This window comes from Pyxicephalus adspersus, chromosome 1 (assembly GCF_032062135.1).
Source record: "Pyxicephalus adspersus chromosome 1, UCB_Pads_2.0, whole genome shotgun sequence".
Lineage (NCBI taxonomy): Eukaryota > Metazoa > Chordata > Amphibia > Anura > Pyxicephalidae > Pyxicephalus > Pyxicephalus adspersus.
The window spans coordinates 79,001,041-79,020,038 of NC_092858.1; the positions used below are offsets into that span (position 1 = coordinate 79,001,041).

The window sequence follows — 18,998 nt, forward strand, 5'->3', positions numbered from 1 at the left end:
GGCCCGTAACTCCAACGACCTGAAACTTGCTTGTGCCTCTGCCATCACAGCTTCTCACTAAAAGAAAAAACAGTTTTAAGAATCGCAAAGACCTGATATTTGCAGAGTTACATACTAAGATATTAGGTTGTTATAAGCCCCCACACTCATTTTTCTATTTTATCTGGAAGGGGGCAAAGCCAGGAACTTCTCAGCGCCCCCTCGTATATACACACTACCTACTGTATATTTGTACCTTTATGTAGAGTGGCTGTGGATGGTTGAAGTGCCTGCTTGGTTAGTCCAAATTTCAGAAGGAAATACCTAATGTGCCAGAATTCTTACATGATTTTTTCTTGATTTTTCTTGAAGTAAACCTTTGATGCAGGATATGTAGATTGTTATTGAAGGTGAGATTCTTCTGAAAATACTGAACTAAAAATGTATGCAAAAAAGGGTATTTCAATTTTCAGCTCTCACCTTAGAAACACTAAAGCAACACACAATCAGGCAGATATTATTTTTATCTTGAGAGTTTGTATGGTAGATACAGTCTACTAGGAAAAAACATGCAGTTTGTGTTTAGAGATAGCATTTAAAATCTCCTTTCATCAAAAACAAATAAAATAACAATCAAGCCATGCTATTGTGCTATATGAAACTGCTAAAAGCACAATGGTTCAGCCTGATATTCCCACATATAGTATATTTGTATTATGTACAGTGATATAACTATAAAATGTGTTGTTTGTAAAATGTTCTAATCACTTAAGTTTGACATTTTATAGAAAATAACACTGAGCTTTAACCCAGTGGGTCCATGGGACCCTTAGAATTTTTTTTCTGGGTCAAAACAAATACCTAACAAATGTTAGGACTTAACAACAAGGTATTTGTTCTGTTATGAGTTACGGTGCCATAAATACAAAATGTTTGCATATAATTCCATATTGAATAAAGATAAAATATGAACATAATAAAATAATGATGGTATGGGATCCCTTGGAGAAGGACCTCAGTTAACAGATTCTCTCCTGACAGACCTGTTATTTACTTGACAGATCCCTGAGTGCCCGGCCCCCAGTGACAGATCTCAGTGACTAGACCTCAGTAACAAACTTTATTTAGATGATAGACCACAATACCAGACTCCATCAGTGCCAGACCCCCAATAACAAGCTTCCAGTGACAGAACCTTAGGTGACAACCCCTTATATATGACATACTTCAGTGACAGACCACAGTAAGAGACCCCCAGTGAAATACTTTGGTTAGGTGGAAGACCCCCCGGGTGATAGACCTCAGTTATAGATCCCTGTAACAGTCCCTCCAAAAAGACCACAAAAAAATGCTGCCATTACATTTATGGACTGGTAAGTTGCAATATAATACATTTTATTCTTAGTTTTAAATATAGTAATATGTATATAAAAGTGTTGGGGTGAACTTTAGTGTTGGGGCATAAGGGGACCTTGTTTTGCCAATTTAAACTCCTTATACACAGTTCATGAACACATGGACATGTTCATAACAAAGCAAAGCTTATGTATTCTTTTTAGGAAAGCAACATGTACAAGAGTGGAGTCTCACAGAACTTGGAAATGAAAAAGCATTTCTTATTCAGTGTCTTGTCTGTAAATATCATCCCTTTGTTGACTTTACCAGCAGTACATGAAAGCACATCATTTTAATCCCTGCCATAGATTTTGCAGAATACATTTGTCTCTTGTTATGCACTTGTCTCTAGGACCATCTTTGCAGACTGTACCTCACATTCCTTCCAATACAATAGTTTACTTACACTGCAGTTTTCCATATTCCTTTCCAACTTTTATTTCTCTAACATTTTTTATTTGTCACTTTGCTGTTCTTCTGTTACATTGTTCCCCAATGAAATCTGTTAAAAGGCTGCAGGTAATAATGCATTGCTCCAGTCAAGTTCCTAATTATCACCATATTGCCATGTCACATGCTGAATAGGTAGGTAAGGAGTGAATGTGATTTTCCAACCAAATACACATACAATATTGATTCAGAAGCAATTTATATAACAGGCCTATGTTTGTGTCTGGTTGTTCTCAATACTTGGTAAGCACAACATCCGAATTGTCTGCACAGCCCAAGATGTTTTTGAGCACAGTCCAAAAAAGAAAATAGTAACACAGTATTAAAATTGGAAAGTAATCTTGGTATGCATCACTGCTTCAAATAAATGATGGTTACAGTTCTTTGTATATAGTTGCCTAACAGTAACAATGGCTAGAAAAGTGACTCAGTGCCTTTCACAAGCTTTACTAAGAGTGCAGCTTTGAAAAAAAAAAAACTAAAAACCAAATGCACATTTTTAGACCAACATAATGTGCTTTATAGTGCTTTAAAGATGTGCGCTTTACAGCACCAGCTTTTGAACCCTAAAGCCAGTGCAGTCCAATAGAACTCAATGGAAGCTATGTGAGTTAAAAAAAAAAAAGGTACAGTTACCTGTGAGCTGTTCTTCTTGAGTCCCAGAGCTCCCATTGCTTCATTGAGCAGAGAAAATGAATGAGTGTAGGTCAGTTGGCAGTGGATATGCTTGGATATACTAGGCCTTAGACTGTAATGCTCTAATAGGCGGTTCCAGTCTTGTAGCCACTTCTTGCAATCATTCAACACTTAAAGTGTAAATAAACACAACACAAAAAAAAGACTTTAAAATGGAAATTACTTGATGATCTTGCTAGACATCTAGAGTGCTCTAAACTTCCTGCTTGGATTAACAACTCTTTGTCTAGCTGCACTGAAATCCCAATGAATTCCCAATTACCTATCCCCCATCCCTAACTGTCCCTTTCTACATCATATATTCATTATTTTTCCCAACAAAACAATGTTGCTACTTTGAGTTATGAGCACCTGCTTACATGATGTGTAAAGGTAAACGTCTCTCCGACAATGTAGTTGTGGGGATTGCCTGAATAATTGAAAATTAGCTCCCAAAAGATGTCTCATGAATTTTGCAAGCCCAGGCATGATTCCATGTAAAATATACTTCTGTTTCTCACTACAGGAACAAGGTACAGAACAGTAATGCTTGGATATGCTGAAGGAAGGAGGTTAATCCCTGGACATAAATGTTAACACTGTAGAGGGCCTTGTTGTACAGTTTGGCAGACAACAAGGAATATTTTAGGTACAGTCATGTTTGTGAACAATAATTCTAAAAAATTGGCACTCACACTAGAGGTTAGAAACAGCTACACCCTACTGTTTTCTTTAAGGGTGACTGTAACTTACAAGACATTAAGTTTTACAACTACGTACTGTGAGAACCTATCCAACTAAATAACAAAAACTATTTGGACCTGAGCATTTGCACATTACAGAAATGAACAGCTTTAGAAAAAAATAAACATATTGCCCTTTGTCAATATCATTCATAATGTACTATATAAAGGTGTGATAGGATGTTCCTCCCATTATTTGATTTGGGTTAATTATTTGCTCACAATAAAGTCATTATAACAGATGGCCTGCGTACCAATGGCGCAAGGCAGGTTGTGTGATTTTTAAACTTGTTTTATGACCGCGTCATGGGTGACATAAATATTAGGTAATGTCCTTTCCAACAATAGAAAAATCCCTAGTCCCTGGCACTCTGATTTGTCTATTTCAGTGTTCACTACAATACAAAGAATAATTGTCTGCATTGGGAAATCCATTCCAGAGCTCATATTGGGTTGTACAGCCAACCTACTAAAAGAAAAGAATGGCAACAGGGGGTTGTAGCTTTACCATACTCAACCTTTCCTCTACACATCTGTCCCATATTACAGAGTGAAATAGCCTGCCAGAACTATTGTTAGCTGATAAGTTCTTCAAGCTATTTGAATGATCAGGCAGGTCTTTACTGCAGAAAGGGACAGGTGGAAGTCTCTTCTGCAATAAAACATACTTTCCTGCCTGATCCCTACCTTCTTCTAAAAACTCTGCATGCATGAGAGTTATGTCATCCAGGCCTGGCCAATCAAGAAAGAACCAAGAAGAGGAAAAGAAAGAAGATAGGATGGGCTAAGGTGAGCATATTTAAAAAATTATGATCAATTGGGTACATTTATTTTCTGCCAAAACAAGACCTGTTTGGCCATTAATCACAATTTCTAATGTTTAGAGTTGAGTTTAGAAGAGTCTAGTAGAGGAGAGACTTCTAGAGAGTCTAGTAGAGGAAATTCTAAGTGGTAGGTCTTTAGCAGGACAGTATTACAATGTACTGTAATTTTTTTCCATTTAGCTTTGTTGTAACTCCACACAGATGTTAACAATATTGGCAAGAGTAACATCATCATCTGTGTGTAAATCTCAAATAAACTGACGTGAATGGTTTAAGCATTTGTTTGACTTGTTTTATGTAAATCATTTTAGTATGGCAAAAAAAAAGTACAGCTGCTGAACTTTTTGCTCACAAATATTTAAAGTACAAACAATCTTTGATTAAAAATATAGGACAATAACAAATAACTGTAAATATATTACCAAAGCACAACATACTTAAAATACATCTATCCATTTTTATGCTTTTTTTGGTTTACCCACTACTTTCTGGTTTTGGATAGACTAAGGAATGATTTACACGAAAAGAGGTGAGAAAGAGGGGTCTTTTGTTGGCTGATTATATTTCAAACAAGTCAAAGACAAAAGTGTAGTACGTAATGTTCATAAAGTGACATTCAATAATAATGTATAGGCCCCCTTTAGCACTGATAGCATGCAAGGTAGAGGGGTCTTTGTTCTGTTGCCAGACAAACACTATTAGCAAATACAGCAATCAGCTCCTGGTAGGGTATTAAAACCAGATCCCTTTAGTGTAACCTTAAAAATGAAGACCTTAGGTCTCTTAATGTCCAACACATTTCGCCATAAAGGCTTCCTCAGGGGAACTTGAGACACACAAACTCTTAAATCAAACATATAATATAGACATAGTACGGTACATGCAATAGTGAGAAATCCAAGGTCGCATTTCTTTTCCAAGACATATTAAGGAGGCATTGGGGACCAGCCGCCGCCCCCTTGGTCTATACCCACAGGGATCCCTCTTCCCGAGAGCTGCCCTGCTCTTTTTTTTCCGTTTGATCCACAACCCTGGTTGTGAATCATTGAGCCACCCAGCATTTGCATATGGGTAGCTTAAAAGTGCGCTGACGACGGTGGCAGGATAGACAGGTGTCCTGTCCTGTCTGCTGGCACATCTATCTTTTTCATGAGAATTATGCTTCAGTCTGAGCTCCCTGAGAGTGGGCATGTTCTATAGTTCGGTAATCAGCTGGGCTGCTCCCCACCCACCTTGCATTGTGACATATTCCTACTCTTCATACATGCTGCTGTCATTAACCCTAATGTATAAACACTGATTGTTGTACAAACGTGAAATTTTCAGGGTACAAATGGGACCCTGAGAGCTGATAAACCTAATTTCAATCCCCTGAACATAACAAGTTGCCAGATACAGGGTCTCAAACATAAAATCCTAAAGGGACCTGTTCTCATTAAAGTGGACCTAAAGTAAAAATAAAAAAGATGACACCTTTTTTTGTACAGATCCGTGACGTGTGCCGCTGTATAAAAAAAAAAAAGCTGATATGAAAGCGCATGTGTGAGATTGCCATCTTACTTTTTTCAATGACTGAAAAGTTCCTCCTGCGCATGCCTGTTCTCAGAGACCAAGCCTCCTGAAATTTGTGACGTGCGTATCCCAGGAAGCTCTGCGCTCCCATTCAGTCTTTACCGCCGCAGGGGTAAGGACAGAATGAAAGGGGCTTTGGCCTGTTACACGTAGATGGCCACTTGCCACCAAGCTCATTTCACTAAACCTATTTCACTAAGAATATTATATTATACTCTTTTTTAAATATATATATATTATTATATATTATATATTATTATATTATATATAAATATATTATTATATATTTATTTATATTTTAGGTAATACAAATATTGTTAATATATACTAATAAAATATTTTAAAAAATCAGTTCTTGTTTTTCAATTTATAGTCTAGTATAATTCACCCAAGGGGAGCGCTATCAAATGGAAGGAATGTGTGATCTACATCAGCAGTCGCCAGTGCACCCTCAAGCTGGGTCAGGCGAAGGACCCCGCTGGGGGGTTCCACCGGCCAGAGCCGCAGACCATGTCCCCTGTACAGATCCCTGGCTCAGAGAAATGGGTGGGTTCTGCCATCATGACATCACTAAAGAAAAAGTTTCTTCCCCTTTGAATGACACCCAGCTCCCCACACATGCGCGGTATGGAGCCAGGAAATTTAGTGGTCCGTTGGTCCAAAAAAGGTTGAAGACCACTGATCTGTATCATACTCATGGTGTTATTTGTCATTCTCTAAAATAATCCACAACCAGTCATTGTTAAAGTGTATGTCAGGGCAATATATTTGCAATGTATTACTATTTTTTTTACTTTTTAAAACTTTTAAGACCTGTAAGTATGGAAGAATACCTGTTGATGTGGCAAAAATGCACTTATCACCTGTATCATGTTGTGACAGTTTTGTCAGCCCAGCTAAATTATCTTTTGCTAATCTACTTAAATTCTACCACTCTCCACTTCTCCACAACATAAATGCTAATCATTTTATAATTCAAGATGAGACCTGGGAGGGCTAAATAAACTGCTTGCAATAAGTGTGTACAGGAGAACCATATATATTAAAATGTTTTTATTAGTATATTTACTAGGCCAAAAGATACAAAATTAAAGAATTCCATTTATTTTAATATTATTTTATTACTTACATATTCTTTAAGAAAGAATACATTTATTGTTCTTCATCGTCTGGATCATTAACATTATACCGTAGAATAATTTGCTTCATGACAACAGCTGCTTGACAGTAGTAGCCCTGCCTAGGGCCCTAGACCTTAATGACCCTGACAATATCACACATCATGTACCTTAAAGCACTAACCTTAACAGTTGATTAGGTGTTCCCACACATGTCCTGACCCCAAACTGTAACCTAACCCTTAAGTTGAAGTTGACCCCAAGAACTAAAATTAACCCCAAGAAAAGATTTTTTTAGTATAAACATTTTGAGTAGGAAAAAATTAGGAAACATGTCAGGTTTATTGCTATATGGTATTTTAGCTCCCATTCCAAAAGGTAATTACAACATTTACCGCACATCGTACCACTGCATCACTGTATTAGGTAAGTGCTGCCTGATCTATCTGACATGTGACTATCGTGATCATAGAGAATGAATGTTCTCACTATAATAATGATGATAATGATATTTTCACTATATTAAGACCTGTAAAGAGCCTACAGACTTATTTCTGGGTATATTGCCACAGTAAAAATTTTGTCTCTGTACACATTTCCGTTTGGAGCAGTATAGTACTGATATTTCAGATGCGTCTGGTGTGTACTGATTGTGCATGTGCCCACATTTTTGTTACATCAGTACAATAGTAATTGTGTCTGCAGACATGTTTCTGGCAGTCAATATTGTACTGATGGTGTCTCTTTGAGTACACATGAAATACTGCTTGTCCCTTTTTTCTGTTTCACGCAACCACCCCATAGTCTCTAAAGCGATTTATATAAACTATCCTTCTTATTAGGTGACTCCTGGGTTAGAATCAGTGGGGGCTTTCGCCAACAGCGAGCCACTGTGCGGAAATGACTTAGGGCCCCCCTGCTATAGTGATTTGAGGCCGTTATGGGGGCCCTTATGGTTGGCTGAGGAAGTACAACAGCACACGTTGCACAGCCCTATGTGTACCCTTGCTTAATGGGTTTTCATCAGTATCTGTGTCCTTGCTCTCTATTTGTACATATACCAAAAGGGTTTAACTTTTTCCCAAGTGACAGGGTGAAATAATGGGCCCATTATAACTCCACTTTACTTTTCACTGATAAACCACAGACTGGAAAATGGTCAGTATCCGTAAGTGTTACCTAAATGCAGCAGAGAAAAATCAGGCTAGGTTTCCTCCTAGTTTTATCAGGGTTAGTTTTGAAACAGTTAACTAAAAAGGGGTACTAAGAATTCATTTACAAATGAAGTGAAAGTATTTTTTTAATTTTGCATTTTTGTTTTACTATCAATGGAATGTAATAAATGTGCAGACAAAATTGTTAGAGGAAGGGCCTAATTTGGAAAACAGGTAGGATTTAAAAAAAAAAAAAAAACTTTTTTTTTTTAATTTGTGTGGCTTCTTTTACTGACATTATCTCCAGATCAAAGAAAGTCATTTTGTCTACACCCAACATACCAATTGTAAACAACAACTGTGGCAGCGAGGGTTAGAAGAACCAGTGCAGTATAAAATATATTAATACAATGTTTAAAACAAAACACAAGGACCTCAAAACTAACTTTAAAAGAGTAGCTGATGCTAAAACAGACTTCCAGCAAAGGTCAGACAAATGATAGGCATACTGATAAATGTCTATATCCAGGCAATATTATATATATACTCATATATAGCACTGTTTCTGGGTGGGGGGGACCACTAATTTAGACCTGCATACAAAAGTATGCAAACTAGTCCCTATGCAGTGACTCCACTGCTACTGTCTTCTCTATTGGATCATGAGAGGATCCCACCACTGGACCGCCAGTAAGAAGTATCCAAATCATCTAAGCAGTGACATATTGACACTTCTGTAGTATACAGATAGAAAAACATTGGAAGGTAGTTCACTTTTTTCACTGAGATCAGCTCGAAATGTGAGTGTGTTTCTAAAATGTTTCAAAATCTTGGCTGTTTTTTTCTTTAATTCCTAAGCTAGAAACCACAGGAAATGTTCATTTAAATTGCCGTTAGTTCAGTTGCTAAAAAAAATGTTTGCTTTAAAAGTGTAACTCTGATCATATCTGCCTAGAAAAGCTTGTGGTGAACTATCATTTGTTCTGAAAACAAGAAAATGTAGTGCCTATGTGATGCTTTGCAATCTCCAGACCACTAAATATTGAACAAACAGGATAAAAGTTGATTTGTTAATTGCTTTACGTAACATTCTAATTATGTAAACCTTTTAATAAAACAATTACAGTGTACAGAACATTAAGTGTCCCTAATGCAGCTGAGTCACTTGCGTTTAAGCAATAAGCTTCTAAAAAGGAAATGTGCATTCCCATCAATGAGAGCAGATGGCAAACTGCTTCCTGCAGATTTTAGTCAGCTGTAACATACAAAGTTCCCCTTGGCCTAATTTTTGTGACTATGATTTATTCCAAATGTATACAAAGTCTTACAGTAATCCTTACCGATAAAACACAGAGTATATACATCTTATGTTGTTAACAACCATTGTGCATGTACTGTGTATCCATTATTTTTTCAGTTTGTTTCTATATAATAATAATATATAAACTATTTACACTAATATCTAGCGTTGATAATATATGACATTACCGGTACAGTACTAAATTTGGACAGAAAACCTGTACTGAAAAAAATATGGATGCTGTCCTGTACAAGCATGCAGATCAGAAATCTTAACTTGTGCTTTTTCATAATCAGAAACTGAAAGCCTTTGTTTTCCAAAAAACAAACAATGTTTGGAAGGCAGAATGTAATTGTGGTGTCTATTAATCTGTCTGTATAGGTCTTCTATAGTTATGCTATTACAATCTGCAGTTTGCCAAAGACATACAATCAACTAAGAAACTTCACCGATCTAAGATTGTCATCACGTTTTGACAGTTTAAATCTATTATGGTTATGCGTATCAAGAATAAATGTTGACCAATAAATGACTGACCACTAAACATATTTGTTTATTGACATTAGGCAGCAATAAAAAAGACAAGCATATTTTGTATTGTTTAGTAAATATCCATTTTTTTAACTTAATATTTTACTATATTTAAATTGCTTTTTCCAGTTCCATGCTTTCCAATGTTTTTCTGCCCACGCTGCAATTTTTGTTTTAGGCACACGAATCCACTCTATGAGGTACTTCCACTAGCTCCTTCCTTTTGATATCCTGTGTTTAAGTCTAACTACACTTGCTATCATACATTGCATTGCATGTGACCAATGTGTTTCCATGGCAGAGACAGATTATATGATAAATAAGGTAATGGACAACAGAATTTTTTAGGTAAATAAATCATTCCAACATAAAAAAAAAAAAACTAAAACAAGTATTTAATGGATGTTTAACTTCACTTAAAGTGGAACTATAATTGTTGGTGGGTGGTGAGCTTCTGCCATAATTAGCAAGTATTCACAACAAACTTGTGCGTACTTGGATGGTGGCCTTTGGATGGCCACTGATTATGTAACTGTTGCGCATGTGCAGAGATGCATTGTCTCCAGTGGCTGGCTCTACACTACACAACGCATTTGGTGTACAATGTAGAGCTAAAACAAAAGGTCACTGGGAGCCAGGGCTTTAATTTTCAAGAGATATTGCATGTCTCTTTAGTCAATTGGTTTTTCCAGTCAGCCTGAAACACATTTTAAAAGGATAGAGGGAAGGAAAGGTGATGTAATATTGTCATATGATACAAACTGATGAATGTGACTGGTTTTGGGTCTATGGTTTAAAATATCTATTTGCATGAAATATTTAATTGTGATCATACTGCAGGCCCTAGCAGTTTGTTTTTGGTTGGCTTTCATTCTTAGGCTAGACACAGAAGCCTCTAATCCTACATCATGTATGCTCCATGCATAAAAATGGATAAAAAGGTATCATACATCATCTTGTACTTGGTAGTCTCCCTTCACTCTAATCCAAAGAATTCTTGGTTGCCCCATTAGGGCCAGTATTCTCACACAGCACCCCATCCCATGTCTTTGCCACATTGTGGTTGGAGCAGAAGACAACAATATTGTGACATTTAAGAAATATGTAGCAGAACTCTCATTATTAGCCTTTTGTCACCAGGAATAATTATTTACACGTATCTTTATTTTGTTTAGTAAATTAGTGAAGTTTAGGTTAGATGAAATGCAATGTAGGGAAGCCTCAACAGCACTCACTTCATGTGGAATGCTGTTATCTGGTGTTTCTGCAAACACAAAGCTCTTTGCCTTAATTGTGTTCTTGCCTCTGGGGGAACGAAGACCTAGCACATTTCTTTGCACACTTTGCGGCAGAATTGGTAAATAACTTAAAATGCCAAGACATATTTAGAGGATTTTAATGAAAAAAACAATGTCTTTATAGAAACGTAATAAATAACTGAAGTATACACAGGCTAAACCAGTGTTTTTTTACCTTTATAACATGGGGAACAATTAAAATAATTTTCAGGCAACCCTTTCTAATTTTCCTATAACCACAGCTCACAGTACATGGTGATGGTCAGTAGGAAGAATTCCTCTTACATCACTGGGCAAGGGGAAGAATGTCACCCTTACCGATAGCCAAAAAGATCATTGTATCAGTTAAACTGACATGAGAGGCACAAAATACTCATAGTTTATTTAAGTAACCCCTAGAAACCTCTGGAGGAACACCAAAAGTGAAAAGCAGGTCAAGACTGAAACTACTTCTTTAGTAAACGAGTCATTTTATGGTAGTATTTCTGAGTGACTTCACATGTTTGTGGATCCTATGGAATTTGAAGCTGCAATGACAGGGTCTGATTACTACCATTTAAAGCAATTCTAAACCCCCTAGGACAGAACATTTGTTAAGGCTACAGAACACCTTCTCTTCAACAAATAATTTGGTGTTCTGTAGTTCACAGAGAGTACTAGGAACAATGTTAACTGATAACTGACAGCAGAATCCACAGGGTGTTAGGCATTCAGTATATGTCTGGCAGGTTCAACAAGGATTTTTAATTTTTAATTGTTTCTTTATTTTGCCACAAATCAGATTTAACAAAAATAATTTCAATGGTAAAATTTCCATGTACAGTAAAACAACTAAGAGTTTATTTTAACCATGGACTACCAAAAGAGTGGTGCCTTTCACACTTGTCAAAGACCCTCTGTACAGTGCAAAGCTGAACAACTAAATCCATAAATATGGTTTTGGCACGCTTTAATTGCTTTACACAAAGCTTGAATATTAAACTCCAATATCTGGCCCCATCCATCTTATTGACTAAGGCTACGTTCGCACATCGTATTGTTGACTGAGATGAATGGTTGTGCTCATCTTGGGTGATAATCTGACATGTGGACAATGACCCCCAGACACAAAAAGATCATTTACAACAGTAATCTGACACGTGTACATAGGCTTAAGCCTGGTACACACGTGCAATAATTATGGTTGGAAACGAACGACTAACGACTGTTCATCCGATAATCGTTAACAAAAAAGTGCACAACAACGCAGATGAACGAGGATTGTCGCTTGAATGAACGACCGTCCCGGCGAACCTGATTGGGCGATGATTGTTCACTGTTTCTTCAGTACATTTTCTCCTTTACATGTCACGTCCTGCATTGGTGGATTATATTTGAACGATCATATCATTACAGCATGTACAGAATTGTGCACATTACGATCGTTCAAAATAATCGTGCATAATCGTTAATCGTTTATTTTCTAACGACAATTATTGCACGTGTGTACCTAGCCTTACACTGATGGACCCACCAAAAGAATTCTTTACAGCTTCATGCAGTTTATAACACACACATACAGGACCATTGATTCAGTTAACTTCAAACATTTTCCCCAGCTGATATTTACAATAAAAGTGCGTATACAGCCCAAACATATTTTTTAGGTTTGAATAGAGTGAGTAATGGATGAAACCCCTGCCAGGTTATTTGTTTGCTGTCTGTAACATCAAGGAAATGACCATTCAGATCACTTCTCAGAGACACAAGATACAGGAAGACCATCTCCCCTGCCTCCAGCATATTGAAAGATTGACCACTTGTTCTGGTGACAACTCTAACATTTAGGATTGCCCCTCATTTTCTTTCCTGAAGACAAATGTGACCAGAACAAATAGAGGGGTGAATCTCCCCAATGGGGGCACAAAACAACAATACTGACAAAGGGTCTAAACCACCCCACTCTATCAAAACTAAAGAAAAAGGTTTTGCCCAAAAATGCCCTTTAAATAAAACTATCATAGACATGACACAGAATGTTAATGGGAAGTTATTACCAAGTAATATACATAATTCAATGACTGTAATGAAAACTTAAAACAAATGCGAAGTCATTAGATTCAGCATTGGTATTTGTGTACTTACCCCACAATATAGCACAGGACTCCAAACTGGATAAGTCTGAATGTCAGTCCAACTTTCTTGTCCCGAACAAGTACCATTCTAGGGGTGTCATACTCAAAGAAAAAGTTAGAAATCCCCTTCTTGAACTTGTGCCCCATGGTGTGTGCTGTGTGACTTCAGATCACAGAGATCAGCTTGCTTGTGTTCACAGTTAGTGGAGTGTCAGTCCTTGAGAGCATAGACAGCCTCCAGAATGCATGTAAGGAGGGCTGAGATCTCCAGGGATGGGGAGTGCTGAGCTCCTCCACTATACTGATAAGTATGTAAGAAGGATGCAGCCACAGCTCACTCTCTACATTCCCCATGGCTCTTCTGGTGATAAGGATGGGGCAGGCTGAGACAAGGGGTGTAACCAGCAGGAGATCTCACTAACCATGCACCACTGGAATGTTACTAAACATAAAGGATTTACAGAAAACTCAGGCACTAATTATTGGGAACACATCACCCCATGTACTGCTAGCTGAGAGAGCAGGATTTACATTGTTTAACTTGGATTAGTGAGGATGTGTTTACTAAATGTACATACATGTGCAATGGTAATATTTATTTATGCATCATGAAAAAAACCCTGACATAACACTGACATGACATATAAGACACAACATTTTATTGCAGTAAACTCTCAGCAGAGGTATCTTAATATTAGAACCAAAATAATTAGGTTTACTAATTGAAGGATTTGGCAGGGCTTGGACCAGCAAATGAGCAAAGAGAAGAAGTGGTGGGATTTTACCTAAGATGGAAAAAGGACAGCCATATATATATATATATATATATATATATATATATATATATATAAAATATAAAAATAAACAGTGATAAAGGAGTGAGAGAAAAACAGATGGAGAGGGATAGAGAAAAAAAATGAGAGAGGAATGTGGATAAAGAATGTGGAAAGAAAAAAAAGAAAACAAGTACCAGGGTAGTGTTAATTACTAACATTGTCTAGGTGTACAGACTAAAGAAGTCAGAAAGAAATACTTCTTATTCTATAAAATTCATACCAATAAATAATTACAGGGTTTCTGAATTTCTTCACTCTCATGGATGTCTGTTATAGATTGATTTGTGCATAAAGTGCTGTATATTAAAGTATATTATAGATTCATCTTGTTGCTAGGAGGAGTACATGCCAAAGTCATTCTCTGACCTCTGGTTGTAAAAAGCAACATACTTTTCCATTGAGCTGTTGAGTAGTGTATATCCCAATGGGCCCCTTTCAAGGCTACATTTCTTAAATTGGGTCAAAGACAGCAATATTTTACAGTGAAAATATGTAAAACTCAAGAAAACATGAGAACAAATGAAGTCACAGGAAATTTAAGAATAAATGATCAGTTTTGGCAAATCCATAATTCACAAGGATACAGGAAACAATGCTACTACTATTCTTGAGACTTTAATCCACTTCCTTATGCTGATCCATACCGGTAGATATCAGGTAGTTAGGTATTGTACCATTATCGGTGGTCTTGGTTGAGTTGACTTACCTGTTTTTTGTATTCTGTGACTTCAGTACATTCTGAATCCCTGACCCATAACAATATATGTTAGAAGTTCTGACTTCACTCAGTGCCTGATTGTTCCAGGTCAGAAATGTAGTTTCAGACTCAGAGGATCACAATGTTTGCTAGGCAAATAAGGTTTCCTAATAGACAATTTGTGATTGCAGTCTCCACAAATCGCTTAAAATTTGTTTCTCCAAAGCTTACTCCAACTAGGTTCACAATGTTACTGTGCTGCTGTGCATGTTTGCTATAACATGCTAAAGCCCTGTGTTTTGAATGTTGATATGCGGCTGAGCTATTCATTCTTAACGGCGCCTCAATGCACCTTGCCATATGACAGTAATGTACTACTATACAGAGGATTAGCTTCAAATGTCAGGCTGGCAATAAGGTAACTCCAGGTAACAGTGTCTTTTTAAGGCTCCTGCCCATATTTATTAGGTCCAAGTCTAGGTTTGCTTCAAAACCAGCACTTCTCTCTACACAGGTCAGCATCACAGAGACTGATTCACAGCTACTGATGCTTAGTACCAGGTGTGCTTTATATGCTTGTAGGCTTTGGGAAAATGTGGAATCAGGAACCAGGAATCTGCCCCACCCAGTTTCCCAGTGAAATCAGCCCCAGGACAGAAATTTTTGATAACCAACAGGGAAAGCTAAAGTTTCCCTGCAAACAAAACTCTGCTGAGGTCAAAACTTCACCTCAGTAATGAAACTTTAGAAACCATGGTCCCACATACCCTTCATCCAGGACTTTTCCCAGTAACACAGGTGCTCTCTTTGTCCTTGTGTTACAAAGTACACCATTACAAATAATAGTGCATGCACCTTTTTTTAGGGTTCATTTTGTTGCATTAGGCAGCTCATTCAAATTGTTGGGCTGTCCAATGCAATGCATGATGATGGCGACATAATGCACATAATTGCACCGGTATCTGAACCCAGGCTAAAACTTGTGAAGGCATTATGTGCTTGACTGTTGGAAAAATAAACTTTCACTGGATGGAGTTTTTTTTTAAGAGCATACTTCACATTACTAAACTTCAGTAACCTGCATTGATACTCTAAAATAGAGGAATATGTAGTGTACGGTGTAGTCAAATCAATTAGAGATTGCAAGCCTAGCATACTGGTAATGTAACGTAAATGCACCAAAAATCAAAAAGGGGAACCTAAACAGACATTGGGTCTTGGAACTGATTAAAGCTCTCAAAGCCTTTAAAAGTTAGTTCATAATGGAAAACCTGGGTGATCCAACAAAACATGGAATTATTTTCCTAAAAATTATTTGCTATTAGTTGGCAACTGTTTGCAATCCTGGACCAGATCTACTCCAGATTTGTTAGATCACTAAGGTTTTCCCATGATTTTCTACATTCTCCAATCTTGGAGAGTTAAATGAAATCAGGCCTATTGTGTAAGCTGCCATTTTTGCCTGGGTTTTAGTATGCGTCTCAGGTGCCACAACTACTTACATGCTTGTTTCAGATAAGACTGGAACTACTGAAACCAACAAATCAGCTTTACATTCAGGCAATTAGAATTCTTTACAATGATTTGGGAGTTGCAGTTTACACAAACTCTAATTTAATTTGAAAAATACTTCAACATACTTTTTGCAACACATTGCTTTTGTGTTGTAAAAAAACGACATTCAGAATCAGTTATGCATTTATCTGGAGGAACAAAAGTTTAAAAGTAATATTAGTAAAAATAATTCATATTTTTCCCCCAGGCTATCCAGTTTGTTTTACCATGTGGTCTCTTTTCTTTTTACCTGTGTACTAAAATTTAAAGTCATTCCTAGATATGCAATAGTGTCCTTGGACTGTATTTATAAAACAAGAAATATGACATTCCCTTTTCCTAGTGGGAATTATTTATTGTCATTGAAGCACATGGACCTGGAAGATCACCGGGAGGTAATGTCTGATTCCTTGTTTTATCATTTCCAGCAGAATGCTACATAGTCAGGCACTATACTTTGCTCTGTGTCTGGACAAATGACACTTCAAGCTGGTGAAATACCTTACCTCAAAGGCATGTTTATAAAAGGGTTTATTAGTGTCTGCAAAGGTAAGGTGATGATTATGTTCCTTAGTAAATCCCATTGCCATAGGGCGATGCTGGATAAATTCTTGTTGGGAGCCCAGCATTTATCCTCAGCAATCCCAGTACTGAGCATATGAAATACTTGTCTGATAAGAAACTTTTTACCACTTTTTTTGCAAACTTTTTCCTGGCCTGATAAACTTCTGATATAAAACTTTACTAGTGATCAGAAATCATTTAAAATCTCCCTTAGTCAATGTGTATTCCAAATGTTTATATGATATTTTGATGTTGTCTATTACTTGTAGCTTCATAAAAACTTGTATTAGTTAGGTAATATTCTTGTTATAAGAGCTCCAACATTTAATTGTGTTTATCTGATAATAATTAAACTTTTTTTGTGAACTATGTATCAAAAAATCAAATGTACTTACCTAATTGTCACACAGATACCTGCATGCTTCTTTTAGATGTGTAATCTGAAATACTGAAACTAAACTTCCTACTGAAGAAAACTATAAAACTAAACTATACTGAATACTAAACATCCAGGTAGCATTCCTTACAATGAGTTCAGCAATGGCAACTCTCAGTATAGGTCTGTTTTAATACCTAACCACTAACCCTGAACATGTATGTAGATGAGAACTTCTGATTTTATCTTCCAGATCTGTATAATTGTTCTTGGACAGTGAACCACAAAGCACAGAAGCCAGCACAGCAGCCAGGCCACTACTATTTTAAGGTGGAAGTCAAAACAAGGGCCTCCATAAGGGTCTGTTGCCATTATAGCTTTACATTGTTACATTGGGTAGCCCATTACACCACATCACACAGAAACATGCTTTCCATGCTACTAAAAGGGCAGCACACAGCAACATATGGTAATGCATTGCACTGCAGTGCACTTCATACAAGCATGTTGGATCCCATTAATAATGAATGGCAGCCTAGTGTACCAATATGTGCCGTGATTGTTGCCCCACATTCTGTTAATCGGGTTTACACATTGAAACAATGCATCACTGCTACTCACTAGTGGGAAGGAGTACTAAAGGCTAAATTTCAGAGTTTTACGCCTAGTCCAATGATTTAAATAAACTAATTCCTATTACACAGCTTATTTGAAAATAAATACCTTTTCTTTTATCCAGAGCTATATTAACACTATATAAAGTAGATAACACCCTTTTTAGAAAGACTCAACCCTTGTTATCAGTAGAGGCATATATATGACAATGCTGGGTTCCATAGACTACTTAACTACTTCCATTTTAAGTGGCCCATACTAATAATTATGTATAATGCAAACTATCAGAAATTTGTAGGCCTCTACCTCCCTGCACTTCCCCATATAGGACCTACTACAATTTTAAGTAGCTGCTACAGATACAAAAGACTTGCTCAACATGGCTGACATTACAGCCAAATGCTAAGCCTGTTCAGCTTCACATATGCCATATCTCACTAAACCATGGTGCTTCTCAATGAAAAATGAGTACAGTTAATCTGTTGATTGATATGTTTAATAGGGTTGCCACATTTGAACCAGAACATGCTGGGAAACATGAAATATATATCAATAGAGGAGATAATTGCATGTGAAAATAATTGTAGATTTCATTTGTTACACAAGAATGCAGCTATGCTGTAGGGAAACTCATCGTTTACATCCAAATAATAACTGTTTATATATTATGCAACCACCGTTATCCAGAACATTTTGCATACATTTTTTCATTGGATGAATAAATTTAAACTTGTTGGATGAATGAATAGTGGACATGTTGTGTTTAATGGTAAATGTATTGAATTTTTGTAAGCCTTTAAATGTATATATATATGTTTGCATAAATATACAGGGATGGGTTTAATAAATAAATACAAATTTGTTCTCAAAATAGATTTCCAAAAGCATGTAGGACACGGCATGATTATAACACAGCCTATTCCGCACACCCTCCAATTTAATGTTTAGTTATCTTGTGCAGATATTGTGTGAACGTCCCTATACATCTTGTATTGCTGTATTGGTGATCTGGCAGGAAATGCTTTTCTAGGAGTATTCTTTTGTACTTTGGTCTTGATGTATGGAGATGAGTGTCTGTGGTTATTTTCATGCACATCAAACAAGCTAAGGCTTCAGAAATAGGAAAGCACTGGTAATCAGTGACACGTTATTAACGGTCACAGCGGCTGTAACTGGAATTTGGTTACACAAACTGTGACTCCT

The 18,998-nt window shown here is 36.8% G+C and overlaps 1 protein-coding gene across 1 annotated transcript in view; it reads right to left on the minus strand.

Annotated features, from left to right (window-relative positions):
• The window catches only part of P2RX1 (purinergic receptor P2X 1), a 37,619-nt gene extending 24,109 nt beyond the window's left edge, over positions 1-13,510 (minus strand). The window contains exon 1 of the mRNA XM_072415625.1: positions 13,164-13,510. Coding sequence (XP_072271726.1) covers positions 13,164-13,300 — 137 coding nt within the window. The 5' untranslated portion in view covers positions 13,301-13,510. The remainder of the gene's footprint in view (positions 1-13,163) is intronic.
• Between the last annotated feature and the right edge of the window lie 5,488 nt (positions 13,511-18,998).